This window comes from Cyrtonyx montezumae, unplaced genomic scaffold (genome assembly GCF_038088225.1).
Source record: "Cyrtonyx montezumae isolate F1298 unplaced genomic scaffold, pur_monq_1.0 scaffold_3, whole genome shotgun sequence".
Lineage (NCBI taxonomy): Eukaryota > Metazoa > Chordata > Aves > Galliformes > Odontophoridae > Cyrtonyx > Cyrtonyx montezumae.
Window position 1 is genome coordinate 99573082 of NW_027072034.1, and position 20935 is coordinate 99594016.

A 20935-nucleotide genomic window follows, 5' to 3' on the forward strand; every position below is an offset into this window, starting at 1 on the left:
TCTCACTATTTTTCAAAATATTTTTCAACCACCATTAGCTATGTGTTTTTGCCAGTGATAAACAAGAGCCTGCAAGTTGTGCACACAAAAATCTGCACCAATAGAGGTGACCCACTGTTGCTGTTGCCACTGCTGAAATGCAGTACCCACCATCTAACTATGCTCATAGTCACTGTTCAGTGTCCATAAACATCCAGTAAGAATCAATGAATGTCAGTGGATGCCATTTTTTCCAGATGGAGGCATTAAAAGCCACACCCTTGCTTCATATGTAGCTCCATATCAGACACCCTTCGGTCAGACTGCCCCTCTGCTGCCATCTGTCACACAGCAACAAAACGCAATGGAATACTGGTGGGAAGGTCCAACCTTTACTGCTATACCACCAACATATGCCTCTGACAACACGTGTCAACATAATAAAATAGGAGGCATTACTTTCAGTGCAGCCTTCACACAGAAACACATTTGTATGCATGTCCTGCAGTGAGAATAAAACATGGAAGCAGTGGAATTAAGAACCCATCATTTTTTCAAATTAAAAGTCTAGACTTCTTATGTTTCTCTCATTTGTGTGAATCTGGGATTAAAAAGAAATCAGTAATTACTAGGTGAAAAACAAAACAAAATTAGAAAAAACAACAACAGAGCAATAGCTAAATTACAGGGCTACAGTAGTCTTCAGAGGAAAATGCTACAGAACATTAAAAGATTACTGATCAGAGAATGAAACAAAAGCAACATCCAAAATTTTTTCAAGGTATGTTGTTGAACAAAAATTGAACTTGAAACATTACTTTGAAATATTTGCTGGAGGTCTTCCAGTGAACGCTCATTTGCAGTGATGGCTTCGCTAAAAACAGACATCTTCTGCTTAGCACATGTTCAACAAGGAGAGAGACAGCAGTGAAGTCTGTCTGAGTCTACACAGCAATATCAAGGATAATCCTTTCCTGACCATTCCTTCTATGACATGGTTTGTTGGCGTGTGAGGTTAAACTTGTTTCTGCATGGAGGTGTTACTCTGCAAATCCTAAGAAGCAGTCCGCTTTGCTAATGAGTCTCATTTCTCTACTTGTAAAAGACATTTCATTAGAAGCTGCTTTGGGGATACTGAGCTGAGTACTGTTACTGTTACTGGCCTCTGCTAGTCTAAGTTTGATCACTTGCTGCTAATCAATTTCTACTTTCACCCTATAATACTTCAGATTTTTCTTGTCACAAAGGCAGCTTTGGCCATTCCAGAACAGTTGCTTTTCACATTAAGTTCAGAATGTCAACTAATTTGAATTGTATTTTATTTTTTGAAGAATTAAGTTACAAAGAAGTGATTGTAGTTTCATTCTATTCAGTTGCATTATTAAGATTGCTTCTTTATTGTCTCCTACCTCCTGCTCCCAGTCATTGCTGAAAGGAAACCATTTGTTCTGTGTGCAGATGGAAGGAACACTTCTGCTTGCTGAATCAGGAATCAGATTGTCCTTTGGACACCAATAACAGCCCACAGCTGAGTGCTCACTGGGAGCTCTGGGCCTACTCTACAGCACTTCTCAGGCCCTGTCCTTGCTCAATGCTGCCAAACTGTCTATCTATGGCATTCCTACACCCAGATCTGCTCACCGTAGCTATACACACAGACACACATCAGGTACCATAGCCAGTCAGGATTTTTGAGTTTTCAGCAAAAACTAGTTAAGCAAAGAAATCACACTTGTTGGGAATGTTTAAGTAAGCAACAATCATCCAGGTAGGTCAAATCTGACAGGGACCACGATCATATCTTACAGCTTTAAATTAAAAAATAAGGAGGCTGTGTGCAGAGAAGTCTGTCTAGGATACAGAATAAATGTGGTGGGATAGTAATATACAACTTAATCCACTCATGAATAAAGATGACTGAAATTCATTTGCGGTTTTGCCACTCATGAGTTATAAGGTTTTTAACTTGTTTGGATAAATGCGTCACCTTATTCCATCCCATCATCATCAAATACAAATTATTAAAATAAGACATGGACAAGCACATCTTTTAAGTTTACATGCATCTTGAGGAAAATTCAATATTTCAGCCTGGAGAGGGAAAGTGACTGCTTTAAAAATACAGGAACAGAATGCATAAAAAGAGCACTTACTTGCCAATTACCTTTCACAGTCCGCCATTTCTGAATTTGTTCTGCATGCCTTACAACTGCGGGTGGATTCACATACACGTTGGAGATCCAACCAAGCTCTGATGTAGGAGAAAAAACAAGGAAAAGAAGTCTCTAATCTAATTCTGTGTTCTTTTAGTGTGCTGTGTGGGACTTCAGAAGGAAGCTGTAGCTTCGCTGTGGTCCTCTGAAGAGCATGTTGTGCTTTCATATCCTTTCAAGGGCTTCTGGACTTCTAACCAGCCCAAAATACCACACTATGATAAACTTCTGTCAGGGGGTGAACTGTGAACTGGATGTTTCACACAACATGTCCTATCTGCTGTTAAAACTGAATTAACTAACACTGGTGAGAGATGCTGTGTTTCCAGTCCAGAACTATGAAGCTTAATACACATGCTACAGATAAACGGGCTTCCTTTGCTGTTCCTTGCTGATTTGCCTCTTGATTCCAGAGTAAGGTAACATTTAGTCAGCCTGCTTGCAATGAGGATGCAATGGCATTTTATGTGAATGTGTATGGAACTGCGTCCCTCCCGGTCACAAAAATCTCCAGACTTTTGTGTAATAACACAGATAGGTTGTTTTTCATCTGGAGCTACTTTTAATGAATTTGCTATGAGGGATGGACTATCTGCAAGTTTCCTAAAGCAGCACATTACTGGGCAGCACATCTGCTGGGAAGTATATGTGTACCTGCCTGCCTTAGAAGTGCTCACCTTGCCAAGCACCCTGGGGAACCTGGGGAAACATCTTCCATCTGTGAATTTCTTTAGATGTCCGCTGCAGGTGGTCTGGGTTGCAATTTCAATGAGTTACAGTACTCAAAAACAATAACCGGAGCCAAAAAGAAGTGGATACTCAACATTTACAAAAATAATATAAAAATGTATATTGAAGCACCACGAAATGCTAATCTCTTAATGAAGGGTAACTGAACAATGAAGAGGAACTGATGGTTCACACCCTCACATCTTGAAATTTCTGCTTAGTGTGATAAATCAAAGGTCTAATTTTGAATGTTAATGAACACAAACTCATCCTCCAGCTCACAGAAGCACAAAGATAAAAGAAAACAGAACATCTTTAAAATCTCTTGTACCCCAAACATAAATAATTCTTCTAAATATTAATAATACAACCAATCCATGAAAATACACTGAAGAAAGTATCAACAAGTCGCCAACCACCACTCAACAATAAATCACCACCATCAGTTACCATCATCACTTAAGGGTTATGTATGGACACAAGTTCAGATACTAGGTATAGTAATTCTGGGTGATTAATTTATTGAGAACATCTCATCTCTCTATGAGTATTCTTTGTTACTAATTTACTAATTTCTTGTCCCCATCTTTCTCTTTATACTTTTTAGTGTTAGTAATGCATAAAAATGCATTAAAATGTGTGTAAACACATGCTTGTTTTCCAATTGAGACTTACAGATAACTCCGGAGAGAACAATTTGGGACAGAGATGACTCAGTGGAAATGAAAGACAATTGCAGGAGATGCAGCTAAACTAAGTCTTGTTCTGAGGATAGTTAGTCACCTTGCTAACACTCTCCTATCACTACATTCACTTAATAACATAAGCAGAGTCTGCAGGGTCCAAATGTTGTCCAAAGCAGATAAATTGAAAAAAAAATGAAGGAATTCTAGAGTAGTCATAAGGAGTTTTATGATTTCTAGCATCAGCCTCACTATATGGTGTACAAGAAAAGGAGGAGCCAGTCAAGGTGAAAACCAATTTAACTACAAGCCCACAATAATTCTCTCCACTTGCCACAGGTCACATTATCTAAAAAATAAAAAAATAATCTGACACGTAGAAAGCAACTGAGAAAAGCTACTGCTACAACACTTATGGCTAAACCTTCCCTGCTTTTTAAATGTCAATAACTGCAAACCATATAAACACAGACAGCTGAAATACAAGCTGCATCTTCTGCAGCTGCTTTAAGGTCAGCTCCTAAGTGAAAGTACAGATCTGCCATGGGGCTACCATAGGTAATCTTTGCCATTGGGAAGGAAAATATAAACAAACAAGCAAACAAATAAAGGAAACAGAAATTCTGTGCAGTGATTCTACTACTGTGTGCCAAGTATTCAGGGGGAATCATTTAATTGTGATCCAATTTGTCATGATAACTTTGGTGATCTTTTACTTCCTTTGGAAAAATGTAATAAAATTAAGTAAGACAATTTAGATGAGGAAATCAGTTTCTAACTCTCTAATAAGGATCCAGAAGTTTCAGTTACTCTACTGTAACCTATTCTTTCTACATTATGGAAGACAACAAAGAAACCCGACTTAATAATTTATCTATAAAAGCTATTGCTGTCTGCAGAAGTGTTTGAAAGAATATGAAGACAACATCCACTTGGTTAGATATGGAAAATGTTCATCCCCTTGGCTATTGGAGCATAAACCTGAACTTAAGTGGAAGGACAGAAATTTTCTCCATGGGTAGGTTACTCATTTTTTGGAGATGATTTTATCTGATACATCTCACGCTTGACCTTGCTAGAGACATATAGTCACTTTACCTGGCCCTACCTGACTTTTGGACATAGCTTCTCAGAGGGTTTGAGAAATCTGTTCAGGAAATGGAGCACTGCACTGGATTGCATTAAAGGAAATAATTAAGGGCAATGCTCTGGGGTGTGGGAGAAGAAAGTAATATTTAAGAAATTCACAGTCAATAGGAGAAAAGAAAGGGAAGTGTAAGTGAAATAAGCTATTACTTCTGCTAACTAATCTACACCCATTGCGTCTTTTAAAGGAATGAGTAACCTGAAAGATTATATGCTTATTCTTAGGGTTCAATTTAAAAATTCTATTCAGAACCAAAAGGCCCTTGGTTAATTATGTTATAAAAAGAATGCATGGCAAAGAAGGACAAAGGTTCTGGTAATATACAGCAGCAGATGGAGACTTATGTCTGACACAGATCTTTTATTCAAGCCCATTTCTCCATTATTTAAAGCAATGGGCAAGTGAAAATAAATACATCTCCCCATAATTGTCTCTAAACAGACTCTGACAGTCTGCCATGCGAGGTCTCACCAAATCTTTAAATGTATATGCCTCCATTCAGAAAAAAATTACTTACAACTCCAGTTTCTTCTTCTTTATCTCATTAAAAAATCAGAATAAAACCATTATTTGAAATAGAACTGACCGCCTTTGGATTCTGCCCCTCCTCCACTCCCCCAAGCTTTATAATTTAGTATCTGGCTAAGGAAAACTATATTTAATTAGGCTCATTAACCTTGCAGTGTGAACATGTCTTTTTTTTTTTTTTTTTAAATAAGTCATCTGCTAGTCATCTGCACAATCATGTGGCTTCAGGGATAAAAGTAATTAAAGCAGTTACACTACAGCTAATTAGCCAATATTCTGTAATCACTCTTCGGGTTTACTTTTTCCTCTAAAGACATTTGAAAAAATCATATTCAAAACCTTAACAGGAAATTCAACTCCTTCCTTTGAGAACGCGAATCCAAAAATACCAAGCAGTTCCTCAGAAAACAATAAATAAAACCACTTCATTAGTATAATTACATAAATATCTCAGATATCCAACATATTCCTCACAAAAAAAGACTCAGCTTTTCAGAAGCTTCAGAAAATGTGTTGATGTTACCTTTCAGATGGCGAAACAGAAAGCTAAAAAATGCCTGAGGCTGTAGCTTCACAAGCATTTCAAAGCAGCTCTGTCCCCAAAGGAAGCTGCCCCCCAACTGTTTATTTCCTCCTCTGTGCCAGAAGCAGCATGTGTGCTCCTCCTTACCATGAACACATGATAAAATGGGCAAGAGAAGTGATGAAAGCTATTATTTCTGGAGAAACTATTATGAAACTGTTCTGAACCTTTACTAGAGAAATGAAACACCCTTTCAATTTAAAGCATCAATAGCATATAGGTTCATAGGTTCATAGGCTCATTAGGTTGGAAAGGACCTACAAGATCATCTAGTCCAATCATCCTCCTATCACTATCCCTACCCACTGAACTACTAAATCAAATCCCTTAGCACCTCATCTAAACGCTTCTTGAACAGCGCTAGGGATGGTGCCTCAACCACCTCCCTAGGCAGGCCATTCCAGTGCCTGACCACTCTTTCAGAGAAAAAATGTTTCCTCAAATCTAATCTAAATCTTCCCCGGCGCAACTTGTGGCCATTCCCTCTCATCCTGTCGTTATTTATCAGGGAGAAGAGGCCCACCCCCTCCTCACCACAACCCCCCTTCAGGAAGTGGTAGAGTGCAATAAGGTCTCCTCTGAGCCTCCTCTTCTCCAGACTAAACAATCCCAGCTCCCTCAGCCGCTCCTCATAAGACTTGTGCTCCAGACCCCTCACCAGTTTTGTTGCCCTTCTCTGAACACGCTCCAGGGCCTCAATGTCCTTCTTGTAGTGAGGGGCCCAAAACTGAACACAGTACTCGAGGTGCGGCCGTACCAGAGCTGAGTACAGGGGGATGATCACCTCCCTGCTCCTGCTGGCTACACTATTTCTAATACAGGCCAGGATGCTGTTGGCCTTCTTGGCCACCTGGGCACACTGCCGGCTCATGTTGAGCCGAGCATCAACCAACACCCCCAGGTCCTTTTCCTCTCTACATTCTTCAAGCCATTCTGCCCCAAGCCTATAGCATTGCATGGGGTTATTGTGGCCAAAGTGCAGGACCCGGCACTTGGTCTTATTGAACCTCATCCCATTGAGCTCAGCCCAGCTGTTCAGCCTATCCAAATCCCTCTGAAGGGCCTCCCTACCCTCAGGCACTTTGACATATCCTCCCAACTTGGTGTCATCTGCAAACTTACTGATGGTACACTCAATCCCCTCGTCTAGGTCATCAATAAAGATATTAAACAAGATGGACCCCAATACTCACCCTTGGGGGACACCACTCGTAACAGGATGCCAGCTGGATTTAACTCCATTAACCACTACCCGCTGGGCACGGCCCTCCAGCCAGTTCTTCACCCAGAGAAGAGTGAACCTGTCCACACCACGGGCTGCCAGTTTCCTTAGGAGAATACTGTGGGAGACCATGTCAAAGGCCTTGCTGAAGTCCAGGTAGACTACGTCAACAGCCTTTCCCTCATCTACCTGTCTGGTCACCCAGTCATAGAAGGAGATGAGGTTGGACAAGCACGACCTGCCCCTGGTGAACCCGTGCTGGCTGGGTCTGATCCCTTTATTGCCATGCACGTGTCATGTGATTTCCCTCAAGATCATCTGCTCCATAACTTTCCCTGATACCGAGGTCAGGCTGACAGGCCTGTAGTTCCCCAGGTCTTCCTTATGGCCTTTCTTGTAGATGGGAGTCACATCGGCAAGCCTCCAATCTTGTGGGACCTCTCCAGATAACCAGGAATGCTGATAGATGGCAGAAAGTGGCTCAGCAATCACCTCTGCCAGCTCCCTCAGCACCCTTGGGTGGATCCCATCTGGTCCCATGGACTTGTGGCAGTTCAGATGGAGGAGAAGATCTCTGACTGTCTCTGCTTGGATCACAGGGGGTGCATTATGCGCCCCATCCCGGACTTCCAGGTCAGGGCAAGTACCCTGTGGACAACTGCTCTGTCTATTAAAGTCAGATGTGAAGAAGGCATTAAGAACCTCAGCCTTTTCCTTATCATCTGTGGTTACATTCCCTGCCTCATCAAGTAAAGGAGAGAAATTTTTCTTAGTTTTTCTCTTGCTGTTAATATATTTGTAAAAGGGTTTCCTGTTCTCCTTTACAGCAGTAGCCAGTCTAAGTTCAAGCTGGGCTTTAGCATTTCTAACTTTCTGCCTGCAAATCTTGGCCAGTTCCCTGTCCATCTCACAGGTGAATGCAGGCTGAATCCAGCTGGCCATGTGTACAAAAGACTTCAGGATCAGTTATGTTATCAAGAAAGCTGCTCACAGTCTTGAGGGTAATTTTTCTTTTTACATAGAAGCTGTAATTGTTTTCTCATAGTGACTGCTTCAGTAGACCTATTTTGTTGTCACATTGAGTCCTCCTTATATGAGATAAGTTCAGTCTGCAAGACATTAGCATTCACATATGCAGAGGACAACAAGGCATGAACCCAAATAGAAATCAGCTCTACTCCATTTCAGTATTGGTAAGATCACACAGTGTTGAGTGTGGGTCACATGAAACAGCTCAACACCCTCCAAAGCACTTTGAAAACAACTGAGGAGCCTTTTCCTAGAATGTCAGCTGATCCATGAACTGTAGAACAACTGGAGCTTGGTTTCCTGCAGCTCTGAGTCCTCCAATTCCTCACTTGCTACAGAGACCACGCCTTAACCCAGTAGCCCAGGTGTCCTGATATGGTCCTTATGACCACGGAGTAAGGCAGGACATCATCACTTGAATAAAACCAAATTAAAGGTGTAATGAAGAGCCACGTAACTACTGAGATGTGCCTTCCTTTGCCTCGACAGTGGAAGCACTTCAGTTATTCTGCCCAGTGACTTGGTTATCTTTGAGGTATCTGTCTTTATTTCAAATATGATTAAAGTTATCCAGCAGATTCAGGTGTTACAGAGGAAAGAGTGAAGGAACAGTGCCACTGTACACGATAAAAACAGCTGTTAATATATTAGAACATAATTATGCTGTCTTGAAAAGGGATGCAACACTTCATTATCTAAATGCCACTTACCACCGGCTAGCTCTCATATGTAAATGGCTCAGAAATACCAACTACGTATAATTAAAAATATCAGCAGAAACATAATGAATGTATCTTTGGCCCTTTGACTAGAAGGCTGAGCAACACGGATGGATTTTCTTTTAAAGAGTCCAAGAACACACTTTGCAAAACAACTGTAATTATTCATTACTCGGAATACATTCATATACACATACATATATGTACGTATATATATATATATATATATATATAGAATATAATACCATAAAAGAATATATACAAAAAGTTATATATAGTCACAGAACACTTTGGGTTGGGTTGGTTTAGGTGGCCCTTCCCCCAACTTCATGCTCAAAGCAGAGCCAGCTCTCAGATCAGGTCAGGCCTAAAGGCCTTATCCTTATCGATCTTAAAAGTCCCAAAAGACGAGGACTGCACAGCCTCTGTGGGCAGCCTGCTCCATCACCTAATTGCTCTCCATGTAGAAACTTTTCCTTGCATCCAATTTGAACCTCTCTGGTATCCATTCATTTCTGACGTCTCTTGATTTCCTGCTGTGCTCAGTCATGAAAAGACTGGCTTCATTTCTTTGATGCTCCCCTTGTACAGACGAAGAAGACTGAGAGGGAATCATAACTCCTTAGAAATTAAAGCTCAGGAGTCAAAAGGACGGGGCCAGGCTCTTTTCAATGGCATGCAGTGACAGGAATAGGGGCAATGGGCACAAACTGGAACAGAGGAAGTTCCGTAACAATTAAAAACCTCTTTACTGTGAGAGTGACGAAGCACTGGAAGAGCCTGTTGAGAAAGAGTGCAGTCTCCTCTACAGACATTAAAGACACACCTGGATGTTTCCCTGTGCAACCTAGTGTAGGGAAGCCAGAGAAAATGATTTCCAGAGAAATCCCTTCCAACCCCTATAATTCTCTGACTGTAGATGATTTAAAAATCACTGGAAGGTATGGCAACAAGAAGCTGGGGGGCAGTGGTAGTTTCAGTTCAACGTGTAGCTGTAACTGGCAGAGGCCACATGTCAGCCCTGAAAACATCCACCCTACTGCATTCTCTTTTCACAATCCTGTGCACAAGTTAACCCTATCTCTAGGCCAGGGGAGGGTCTTTTGTGGGAAGAGAAAGATTAACTCAAAATGCCTGGAAAGTACTCCAAGATTGTTTTCGTGGGTCCAAAAAATGAAGACTAAAATTTGCTGGTCAGTCACAAATTACATACTACTTATCCAATCAAATGTTAATGAGCTCACCTGTCCCTACCAATTATACTTGGCAGCACTGCCTTCCTTACAAATATTCCTACCTGTTGGAGACAACTGTTTCATAGAATTGGACTGATGTAAGATTCAAGTTTCTTGAGCTTCTGCACAGACAGGCAATTGACTGTAAGAATAAATTTAAGGTAAGAAATAAAACATGTGCCTAGCTTACAATAGCAGAGTGCACGTGCAAGCTTGCATGCTGACATTTTTGTAACAGACACAGAAGTTTTGCTACTGCATTATTAACACATTTGTGTCAGCAAAAAAAGATGCCGTCCATTGGGCTGCAGTTCTAACTCACCTGTTTCTGCAAGCAGACCAAGAACAAGCACAGCAGAGATCAATGCCATAGCTCACGGTTAGGCGCTATGCGTCAGTCATTACGGAGAACGACAACAGTCAAGTTGCCCACAGCCTAATCCTTTAAATCCATATCAACTCTGTGAAAGTGTGCGCCCTTGTGCTACAGTGCAAGCTTTGCTGCATGCCTCCTGAGCCTTGAGACCTGCTGCTCCCCCTCCTCCTTAAGATCACCTCTGAATCTCCCCCTCTTAACGCACTGCTGCTCCAAGGAGCAAACTGCCATTCCGGGCAGACCATTACGGGAGCTGCTCACCCGAACTCAGCCCACGCTCGGGTTTGGCTGTGTGGAGGAGTGGGAAGGCTGCTTCTCGTTCCCCGAGTCCGGCAGCAGGAATACAGGCTCAGTGGCGCAGAAAAGCCCCGTCCCGCAGTCCGCCGACCCTTACCCAGCCTGGTGCCTGCGTTCCTGGCCGCCATAGCCCGCGCTCCCAGGCCCGAGCGGGGCGGGGAGAGACGAGCATAGCCGGGCCCGCCCCACGCCGGCAGGAAGCGGCGTCGGCAGCGGGACGTGCCCCGCCTTGCTCTGCCGGGCCGGGGAGCTGAGGGCTGGTACCACACGTACAACGGTATCTCAGAAAGCAGTGGAAGGCCGCAACTCTTGTATGTGGGAATGCTGGTGCAGCGTTCTTCATGAAGTGCTCAGCTCTATATACCAAGAAACCAACACTAAACTTTTCCTTCATTTCCCTTGTTTACTCTATTCCTCCCCCTGCCACAGAATAAATTAAGGCTGAAAGCATCCTCCAGAAACAGACTAAGCCCCTTGCTCAGGCAGGCAGTCCAGTTGAATTCTGAGCACCTTCAAGACTGAAGCCTTTACTGCCTTTCCCGAGAACCACTTCCAGAGCATGGAATTTTCCAACACTGAAGAAGTGTTTTCTCATGCTTACACACAATTACTTCTGTTCCAATTTATAGTCAGGTTTTCAAACATTGAGTTTTCTTTTAACATTACTGGATGCCCTTGGGGAAAGAGTCAGAAGATTAAGGACGAGTCTCAACATGAAAAATCAGGAAGGTATACAAACATATCTTTATATAGTGTTTTTCCTTTCCAAAAAGAGCAACTTAAGCAAATTGTTCAGCATTAACATTAAAGGAAGTAACAAGCAGAAGAACGGCAATATTTTCTTTAATGATGAAAGTATGAGTTTTGACCTTAAGAGTGTAACTTATTTTATCCAGTCTAGAGAACTAAACTCAAGGCTTTTTTTTTTTTTTTTTTTTAAATACAGACTCAGCCAACCTCTTAGATTTTCATGTACAACCAGGTATCTCAGTCAGTACATTTAGTTTAGGAGCTCTCAATGCTTTTGATTTAGAGACTCACTTTTACATTCAAAAGTTGAAGAATAAAATGATTCGAGGCTTACATATCAAGAAACTCGCCACTCTCTGGACCAAACACTAAAACATTCTTATTGCTTTCCCTCTGTATAGTACAAAAACAGATATGAGAAAGAAACATACCATTGACTTGGTTGCTTTTCCATTTCATGAACCCAATGCTAAACAGTAAAGCTAGGAGTTTTAAGAGGCATTTTATTTAGACAACTGAAAACAGTTAAACATTCAGAAGCAGTGTACAATGAAACAAAAACTGAATACTTTTAGTACGTAATCCCCTTTTCAACTAAAGCCAAATCTTCCAACTTTAAAGGAAAAAAAATATGGGTAAAAGCCGTTGTATTTTTTTTCTCTGTAATAAAGAAAACACACTACAATTGAGTCTAATTGAAACTGGAGAGACTGGATTTTGGCTTGCACACTTCTTTCAAAAGACAGTAGGCAGTTATGCTAAGAAGATAGCAAAACTCTACTACTTGTCTTTCCTTGGATACTCAGTTCTCTTACAGACAACACCTAGCCAGTTCCACTGCATTCTCATCAATTACTGCCCATCTCTGCCTTATGTAGAGAGTGCACTCTGGAAGGCTGCTGTTTATCACTGCTCACTTGATTTAGTCTCGTATGTCCATACGCTGCATAACAATTGAGATAATCACGCCTTAACTTCAGGAGTTGAGCTGAACACTGAATCTGAGTTTTCAGAGGCAACTTCTTCTGCAATTAAATAAAGAGTGAGAATCAGTTTACATATATATAACATATATAAACCAAAGAATGCTGCAGTGATGGCTTAATTTTAACTTTCACACAAAAAGTTAACTCTTCCATACTAAGGAAATCATAACCAATCTTTTAACACACTGAATTGCCAACTTCAACTCAACTAAGTATTACCTATTTCCTCTTCCGCAGTTCCTGGAAGGCTGGTCCTTGCTTTTGCTGCTTCTGCATTTTCCTCTTCTGTAGAGAGGAGAAAAAATGGTTATTCATTTCCACCCAGAAAAAAAAAATCCCACTTACGTGGTGTTGGGGAGAAAGAGCTGGGTAAGCAATTCCACAAATTGTTTACTTGTTTGCAGTTTTCCAAGCATTGCCCCCCAAAGCCCCAAAAATCCTAGAAAAAAAAAATACAGAGAAAGCTTATAATATACCCCTCCTCCTACAGATTCTCCTATCTTAAGTATGCACAAAACTACTTCATACCTCTTGCTCTGTAACATGAAGATGTGAGACTATATGAGCAATTTGATACAAAGTACCTATATCCATTAAGCTCACAGGTTTTAAATTGCTTAAATGAGAGCTACAGAAGTAAAACCTTAAATCCAACAGATTTGAGTGGCTAAAAACATGCCAATGACAGTACAGTTACCATAACAAATTCAGATGGTGTTTGCCATTTATACTAAGATTTCTGAATGAAGCAGTCAAGCATCACCAGGAAAAAGAAAACAAAAATACACTTACCAGGAACTACACACTTCCAAAGACCATAGGTTTTCCCTACTGTTGTCTGCCACAGCCTTAGTGTACCATCCTCTGAGCCACTGGCATATAACTCCCCATCAGGGCTAAATCTCACACAGTGAATTGGACCAAAGTGCCCTTTGTAAGATTCTGTAATAGAACATATCAAGGCCAATAACTTCAAATTTCAGGTGACAGCAGAAATAAATCAGTAAAAACTGATTAGAAGGAGAAGAAAAACATGGATTGGTGGAACTTCTTCAGTACTTTGTTTCTGATACAGTAAGTTTCTAAGAGTAAGTATCCCCACAACTTTATTAGTAGTGTTAATGTTATCTGAATTAAATGCAAGAACACAGGCACTTAATTATTGCAGGCAATGCTACAAAGCAAGACAGAAGCATGGATTACATATTCTGTTTCTTCAACCACTCACTGCACACATCTACGTAATTTTAAACGAGGACAGGAGCAACAGATGAAAATACACTTTAAAGTGAATTATATATGGCCAGTATTAAAATACAATCAAGTAACTGTGACTCATTAGACATAATTAATGATTGCCACAGTATGACAGTTAAGTTAACATATAGTTTGCTATTGCAGCAGTACAGGATGACTCAACTTTTTTTTCTTAATAGCAGCAGAGATGTTTAGCAAAGGCTTTAATGAGGTCTGCAAGAGTTACATTAGGTATACTAAGAAAGGACAAAGCCTCTTAACTGACTACTTTTCATTATCTTGTACTCAAATAAGTTTGTAGCACAGCATGCTCTACAAGTTTAATTCATTAGCCACTATGTCATTTTATCTAATACTTGTCAGAACTTGTTTTTTATTACAGAAGTCAAACATACCTAATTCTTCTCCTGTGTTATAGTCATATTTATAGAGTTTAAAATCTTCACCACCTGCAACCAAACATTCTTTCTCTGGGTGAAGGGATGCAGAATTGATTGTAGCAGGTGCTTCAAATGATTTAATCTGCTCTAGACTGAGGGAGAAAAAACAAAACAAAAAGTTATTTTAGAGAAAGTCCTGAAAGCAAAGGTATTGTGATTCTACAAAGCTCTTAAGAAAAACAGAAGACACCCACATGCACTTTTCAAAACAAATTTTAACACAAGTTCAAAGTTTAGAAACAACAAGTTCAGAATAAGCTAAACAGAATAAGTTCACACACTTCAAACTACTTTCTGGTGCATATTTAAGACTAACTTGAGTTCAAACATTGTAGAAATTGTATAAATTAGTTCTCTTAAAAGAACTAACTTGAACTCTGGATGACAATCTTATTTAACGACAACTACAGTTAGTTTTGAAGTATGAAAATGGTACTGATTCCTTACAGTCTAGCACCTTGCAGGCAGTCAGGGATCACTATTTTAGAAAAGCATAGCTGTTTCGGATTTTGCCTCTGACAAAATGGTAGGCAAAGATATCTGCTGACATTGGTTCTGACAGCTTCGTGATTTTGGCCCCGTACTGTCAGTGCTGCTCACAATCAAACCCATTACTCATGTCATAAAGGTTCTGTGTTTTAGACTCACGTTTCCGCACTATGAAAAGCGATAGTCTTCCCATAGGTTATCACAAGTATTTGCCCTTCGGGAACATACTCCATGCTGCTCACAGACATTGCAACATTTAGTGCCTTCACTTCAGTCATGGTACTCCTGTCCCAGAGGCTTAAGAGAAATCAGAAAGACTCTCAGATTAATTCAGCAAATCAGTTTTCACCTCCACTCATGCCATGCTGTGACTTCAAAAAGCCACCTAAATAAAGAACATCCCACAGACATTTTTGAATTTCAACAGTATTCTTTGCTTTGCCTAGCTTTACTTACATGAGAATTAAGGCAAGTTTACATTCAAGTACTGCTACTTTTAAAACTTCATGCAACAACATGAAACAGAACGCCTACTGTTTTACTGTTTAACTACTCGAGGATTCTCTTAAAAGACTAAAAGCCTTATTACATGTCCTTCGAACAATACAGCTTCCTAGAACCAAAGCTTTTAAGATTGCGTTGTGCCTTTTAAACTCAAAACATAAAGAGATGTAACATTAATTTAAGAAACTAACAGACTCATTTAATATAATTTAGCATTTTGCCTAAGCAGGCAAGAAATACCTATGCAGAAATAAAATAAAATTGTAAAACAATGTCCCACACAACATCTTGACCATCAGACTGGAGAAAAATGAATTTGAGGCATGGAGCACTTGCTAGGTAAGGAATCAGCTGGATGGTTGCACTCAAGAGAATTGCAGTCAACAGCTCAGTGTCCAACTTGAGAGCGGTGACAAGGGGCATTCCTCAGGGATAAGCACTGGGACTCATACTATTTAACATCTTTGTAGGCAACATGGACAGTGGGATTGAGTGCACCCCCAGCAAATTTGCAGATGACACAAAGCTGAGTGGTGCAGTTGACACACGAGAAAGGAGGCATGCCATACAGAGGGAGCTGGACAGGCCTGAGAGGTGGGCCCATGCCAACCTCGTGAAGTTCAACAAGGCTAAGTGCAAAGTTCTGCATCTGGGTCAGGGCAATCTCAAGCATAGACACAGGTTAGACTGAGAACAGCCTGAGATAAACCCTGAAGAGAGGGATTTGGGAGTGTTGGTTATTGAAAGACTCAACACAAGCAAGCAATGTGGTGTTTGCAGGCCTGAAGGCCAACCGTATTCTGGGTTGCATCAAAAGCATGAATAGCAGATCAAGGGAGGTGATTCTGCCCCTCTACTCTGCTCTCATGAGATACCACCTGGAGTACTGCATCCAGTTCTGGGATCTCCAAATTAAGAAGAATATCAAACTGTTGGAGAGGGTCCAGAGAGGGCCATCTAGATGATCAGAGGGTTAGAACACTTTCCCTACAGGGACAGGCTGAGAGAGCTGGGGTTCTTCAGCCTGGAGAAGAGAATGCTCTAGGGGAACCTTACAGCAGCACTCCAGTACCTGAAGGAGGCCTATAGGAAATCTGGAGAGGGACTTTTTAGAAAGACATGTAGAAACAGAACAAGAGGAAATGGTTTTAAACTGGAAGAGAGTAAATTTTGACTAGATATTAGGAAGAAATTCTTTACTGTGAGAATGGTGAGAGACAGGAAAAGGTTGCCCAGAGAAGTTGTGGATGCTCCCACCTTGGAGGCATTCAAGGCCAGTCTGGATTGAGCTTTGAGCAACCTGACTAGAGGGAGGTGTCCATGCTTACAGCAGGGAGGTTGGAACTAGATGATCTTATCACTCCCTTTAAATCCAAATCATTCTATGATTCAAAGAAATAATTAACTGAAGGTTGTATTTCTGTTTTCTAAAATTCATACAAGAAAAAGAAACAGTCTCTTGCCTATCTTGAATGAGAAATAAAAAGAATTGGAGCCAAAATAGAAACAAGGACACTGCAACACTGATTTTGCCCTATCTGCTGTCCTTCCACAAAAGCAGAAAACCACTATTTCTTTATGCCAAAAATATGAGAATAATGAGAGAAGTATGCTTGAGATGATGCTGATCATATCAACCAGAAAGCTGAGGAAGCAGCAAGGCACATCTTCCTTCTTTTTGATCAACAAAGTTTGAGGAATTATCTTTTGTCATTTCATCTTCCCAGTAGACAAGTCTGTCTAGGTTTCAGCACATCTGCATTTAACCATGACTGGATGATCCATCTTATAAAACCACAAAAGCTTTCTCAACTTACCAGCACAGTAAAGAAAGATAGCTATGTCTATTAAGAGTGCACTGTCCCCAGAGAGGCTTCCCTGCCTTTTATCCGAGCCCTCATCTAGTTCATACCCTGTGTATTTTTCAAGGCTTGACTGCAGAAGACAAGGCAGCAATGCTTCAGCATGTATCTTCACAAGACCTCACCTAGAAATTAATTCCCTCTAGGATTATGAAAATCAAATTAATTCTACTATTCAGGTATCAAAGACTATTTCTTCCTACCAGGGAGGATAGGTTCACAGGGCAAATATGAGTTATTACAAAAATTACATCCACAACAACATGAAAGAACTGGATTACATATGCATATACTAATCTAGGATCAAATAACCTACTCCCTATGGATATAATGATCTTCTGACAGAAACTGTACACAAAAAGTACAAGCGAGTTTCTTAGAATACCAGAAGTTATTTTTTCTTACCGGACGGTTTTATCATCAGCTGAAAGAATCTGCTTGTCATCACTGCTCCATAAAGCCTTTTTAATGCCAGAAGTATGCCCACTGACAACATCAGGTTCTTAAAATAAAAGCAAGTATTTTAGTACATATGGAGACATTAATTAGCACCGTGCAGTAATTTAGGAACTCTGGTAATCTACAAGGGTATTTATAGACTTCATTCTAGGAATCTATCCTGTTATCTAAACTTAAATAGCTTCACTAGGTTACCATCAATATTAATTAGCATCATACCAACTTTCATCAGTTCAGTAATAATATGAATCTGAGCACGCTTAAATCAATAGAGACTTTTCCTTATAAAGTAGTGGATTAGACCTACCCCTAACAAGACTCTGCTGAAATAAAACATGCTGCCCCTGAAACTCTATTTCACTTGGAAGACTATATTTAACACAATTTATTCCATAACAGAAAACTGTTATAGGCACATTTTTTGTAGAACAAGCCTCAAGTGTGACTCATAACAAGTTTCAGAGCTCAGATTTAATTCACATACAAGAAAAATCAACAAAACAGAAAACCAACAATAATGAGTTCTAAATGCAGACTCACCTGCTTCTGGCTTGCTTAAATCATAGATACGCAACAATTTATCTTGTCCACCTGTTAACAGATAATTGCTATCCTGAAACAGAAGTTATAAAGGGTCAACTCTGTTTTGAATTGAAATACCATCCATCAACCATAAGCCTTAAAATATCAGTTCTCTCAGACAGTCTCTAAAATACTTATTAGAACTTCTTATTTGTAAGATCAAAGCTTAAATGTATGCTAAATTACTTGCCTGACAAAACACACACACAAAAAGAAGTAGCCAATAACAAAACACACCAAATACCTTACTTCTCTGTTGAGTATGCTGTAAAGATTTTTCATACCTGTGTAAAATCCACACTTTTGACAATATGTTTGTGAGCCAATGTGATTAGTTCATCTCCTGACACAGCATCCCATACTTTGCTAAAGGACAAGAGGAAACACATACATTTTAGTAGTTCCAGGACAAATCTGAACAGACAAATTAGGTTGTCTCTCCTAAGATATCCTATGTAACCCTTCCTGACATATCATAAGCGTCTGACTGGTATACAAAATGAAAATCACTCTTTCCACGCAGGCATAACTACAGTACTAAAGTTTAAAACTGCACAGCGTTGTTTATTCTAGCAAGTCAGTACAGTAATTAAGTATATTTGTCAAGAAGCAACCATAGTTGCTCAGCAACATAAAATTAACTGTAGCTGCTCGGCAAGAATCTAAAATTCCAGGCTGTAATACAATTGTCTATAAATAAGCAATTTACTACAAAAAAAAAAGTCAGCAACTTACAACAGCTGTATAAAAAAAAATGGGCTTTTAACTAAAATCAAAATACTGACTTGAAAAGCTGGTAATCACTTACGCTGTAAAATCTGCAGCTGCTGTAGCTGCTTTTGTGGCATCTTTGTTCAAAGTAGCTCCCCAGACAGCACCTTTATGACCTAGGAATGTGCCAATCCAGTCTCCAGTGTCGCCCTGACGTAGCATTGGCTTTCCATCTTTGGAAAAACAAAACCAATTTTCAGGCAACATAACAAAACAGGAAGCTGTTTTAAGCACCAACATGGAACAAAAATTAAATTGCCACTAGACAGACCTCCCTTAATGGAAATATCACACACCTTATGAAACTATTCTTTGTAAAATAATTTAGTTGAAGAACTTAAGATACACAACTGCACCTCTTGCATGCATCTAAACTCACAGATAATAAAATAATACTCCAAATGAAATTTAAGTTTTCTTTCAGTTTTGTTTCTACAATAGAAAAGAGCACCATTTTTGTTTATTGCTTTTACATATTTATATATAGTCAAATTTCCTTTGGGCAGGTCAGTTCCGTGGATTTTAAAACAATATTTTAAGACTAGTGGTACACAAAAAGGAGTCTTGGGTTTATACTGAGATACATTTAAAACTCAAAGAGAGATGCTGTAAAAATGAAATCGAATTAGAAAGCTTTTATTGTGTTTTTTTTTGTTTGTTTGTTTTTTTGCTAGGAGGCTATCAGACACAGATCACATGAAGAAACTGAGCTGAATATGAAGCCTTGGAGGCAATGAGGAATGCTCTTCTAAACTTGTGAACGCATAGGGAAGATTAACTTATATGCACACGAATGAAAATGCTACTCTCATAAACAAGCAGAAGAGAGTTCACAAGAATGGAAGCAGACATCACTGCTCTGCAATCAGCAAGGCAGCAGCTTCAGTTGAAAAGGAGCTGGCTTTAAAAGGTGTACAGGATACGTACACAAGATGAAATTATAGCCATTTTCAAAGATTTTCAAGCCCTTCCTTCACAAGTGCGATTCAACCCGAATGAATGGGAGCCCTAACACCCTCCGGGCTGAACATGATAAATAAACCCCACAAAACCAGCTTCTAGCCAGATCCCTTTTCCGTGTGGCCACCCTGGAAGCTGGTATTACTTCAAGAGCACCAACACCCCACTGAGCGCCCACTGCAACCTTCCTCCCCACTCTCCCCATCGCAAACACCTGAAAAAAGCGGTTGCGGCCGCAGCCACGAGCAACCCGCGAGCAGAGGCCCGCAGGCCCGCCCGCTGCCAACAGGAGCTCAGGGCGGGAGCAGGCCCAGTGACCGCGTCCCCTAGAAGCACGCGCGGCCGCCCGCTCCTCGCCCCCCAGCCACGCTCACCCTTGCAGGCGCTGATAAGGAAGTAGCCGTAGGGGGTGACGCCGCTGAAGGCCAGGTCCACCACGGGCCGCGTGTGCCCGGAGCACGTCAGCGGGGTCTGCCTCATGGCCATGGCGGCAGCCGAACTCGTGACGCGCGGGGAGCTGGGCAGAGACGCAGATCCCCCTCCAGCCGGGTAGGAAACGGCGACCGCGGGGAAACCGGCGGCGGCGGCGGAAATGACGGCGGCGGAAGCGGTCCGGACCGGAAGCTACGTCAACGAGTGGGTGCGGAACCGGAAGTGCAGGCTGGTGTCACGGGCGGGCGGGCCGCGGGCTGAAGGGCTGAGTGCAGCGCGGGCGGGATGCTGACGGAGTGTGGCTGGTCGGGTCGTGCTCTCTATTTCTTCGTTTTGCTTCCTGAAGTTAGAGCGTTATGCTGGGCCTCAGTGTTGGGGTGATCGAAGTGGGAACCTTTGGAGCGACTCCCAGCGCGGCTAAATCTTGTACTTGGTTGTTTTTTTTAGTATTTGGTCTGATGCTGTGCCCAGCGCCTTGCCATTCACTTCTCTGTAACCTATGAATGGTGTTCCGGAGTCAGCAGCAAACTAATCCTACCAAAATCAAGTAGAAATGTTTCAACCGAAGTTTGAGGTAACTTCAGTTAACCACTGCTCTTTAAAGCATGGGCACCCTATTGCTGTCTCTGACCACCAGGTGCTCTATTTGCAATCTCTGACTTCTAATATCACAAAAACTTCCCAGATTCTGTAATTTTGTGAC

General features: G+C 41.0%; 2 protein-coding genes across 2 annotated transcripts in view; both read right to left on the reverse strand.

The window, feature by feature from the left end:
* DERA (deoxyribose-phosphate aldolase) overlaps positions 1–10901 on the reverse strand; it is a 52317-nt gene extending 41416 nt beyond the window's left edge. The window contains exons 1-2 of the mRNA XM_065742535.1: positions 10838–10901; positions 2133–2230 (exon numbers count right to left, since the gene is read on the reverse strand). Coding sequence (XP_065598607.1) covers positions 2133–2230; positions 10838–10868 — 129 coding nt within the window. The 5' untranslated portion in view covers positions 10869–10901. The remainder of the gene's footprint in view (positions 1–2132; positions 2231–10837) is intronic.
* Positions 10902–11973: 1072 nt separating this feature from the next.
* STRAP (serine/threonine kinase receptor associated protein) lies at positions 11974–20388 on the reverse strand. The gene is made up of 10 exons (XM_065742537.1): positions 20175–20388; positions 18878–19013; positions 18354–18435; positions 18028–18100; positions 17434–17530; positions 14822–14959; positions 14129–14265; positions 13269–13418; positions 12696–12761; positions 11974–12515 (listed from the first exon to the last, which is right to left on the reverse strand). The coding sequence occupies exons 1-10, from the start codon at positions 20284–20286 to the stop codon at positions 12454–12456; spliced, it is 1053 nt and encodes a 350-aa protein (XP_065598609.1). The 5' UTR covers positions 20287–20388; the 3' UTR covers positions 11974–12453.
* Positions 20389–20935: the final 547 nt, after the last annotated feature.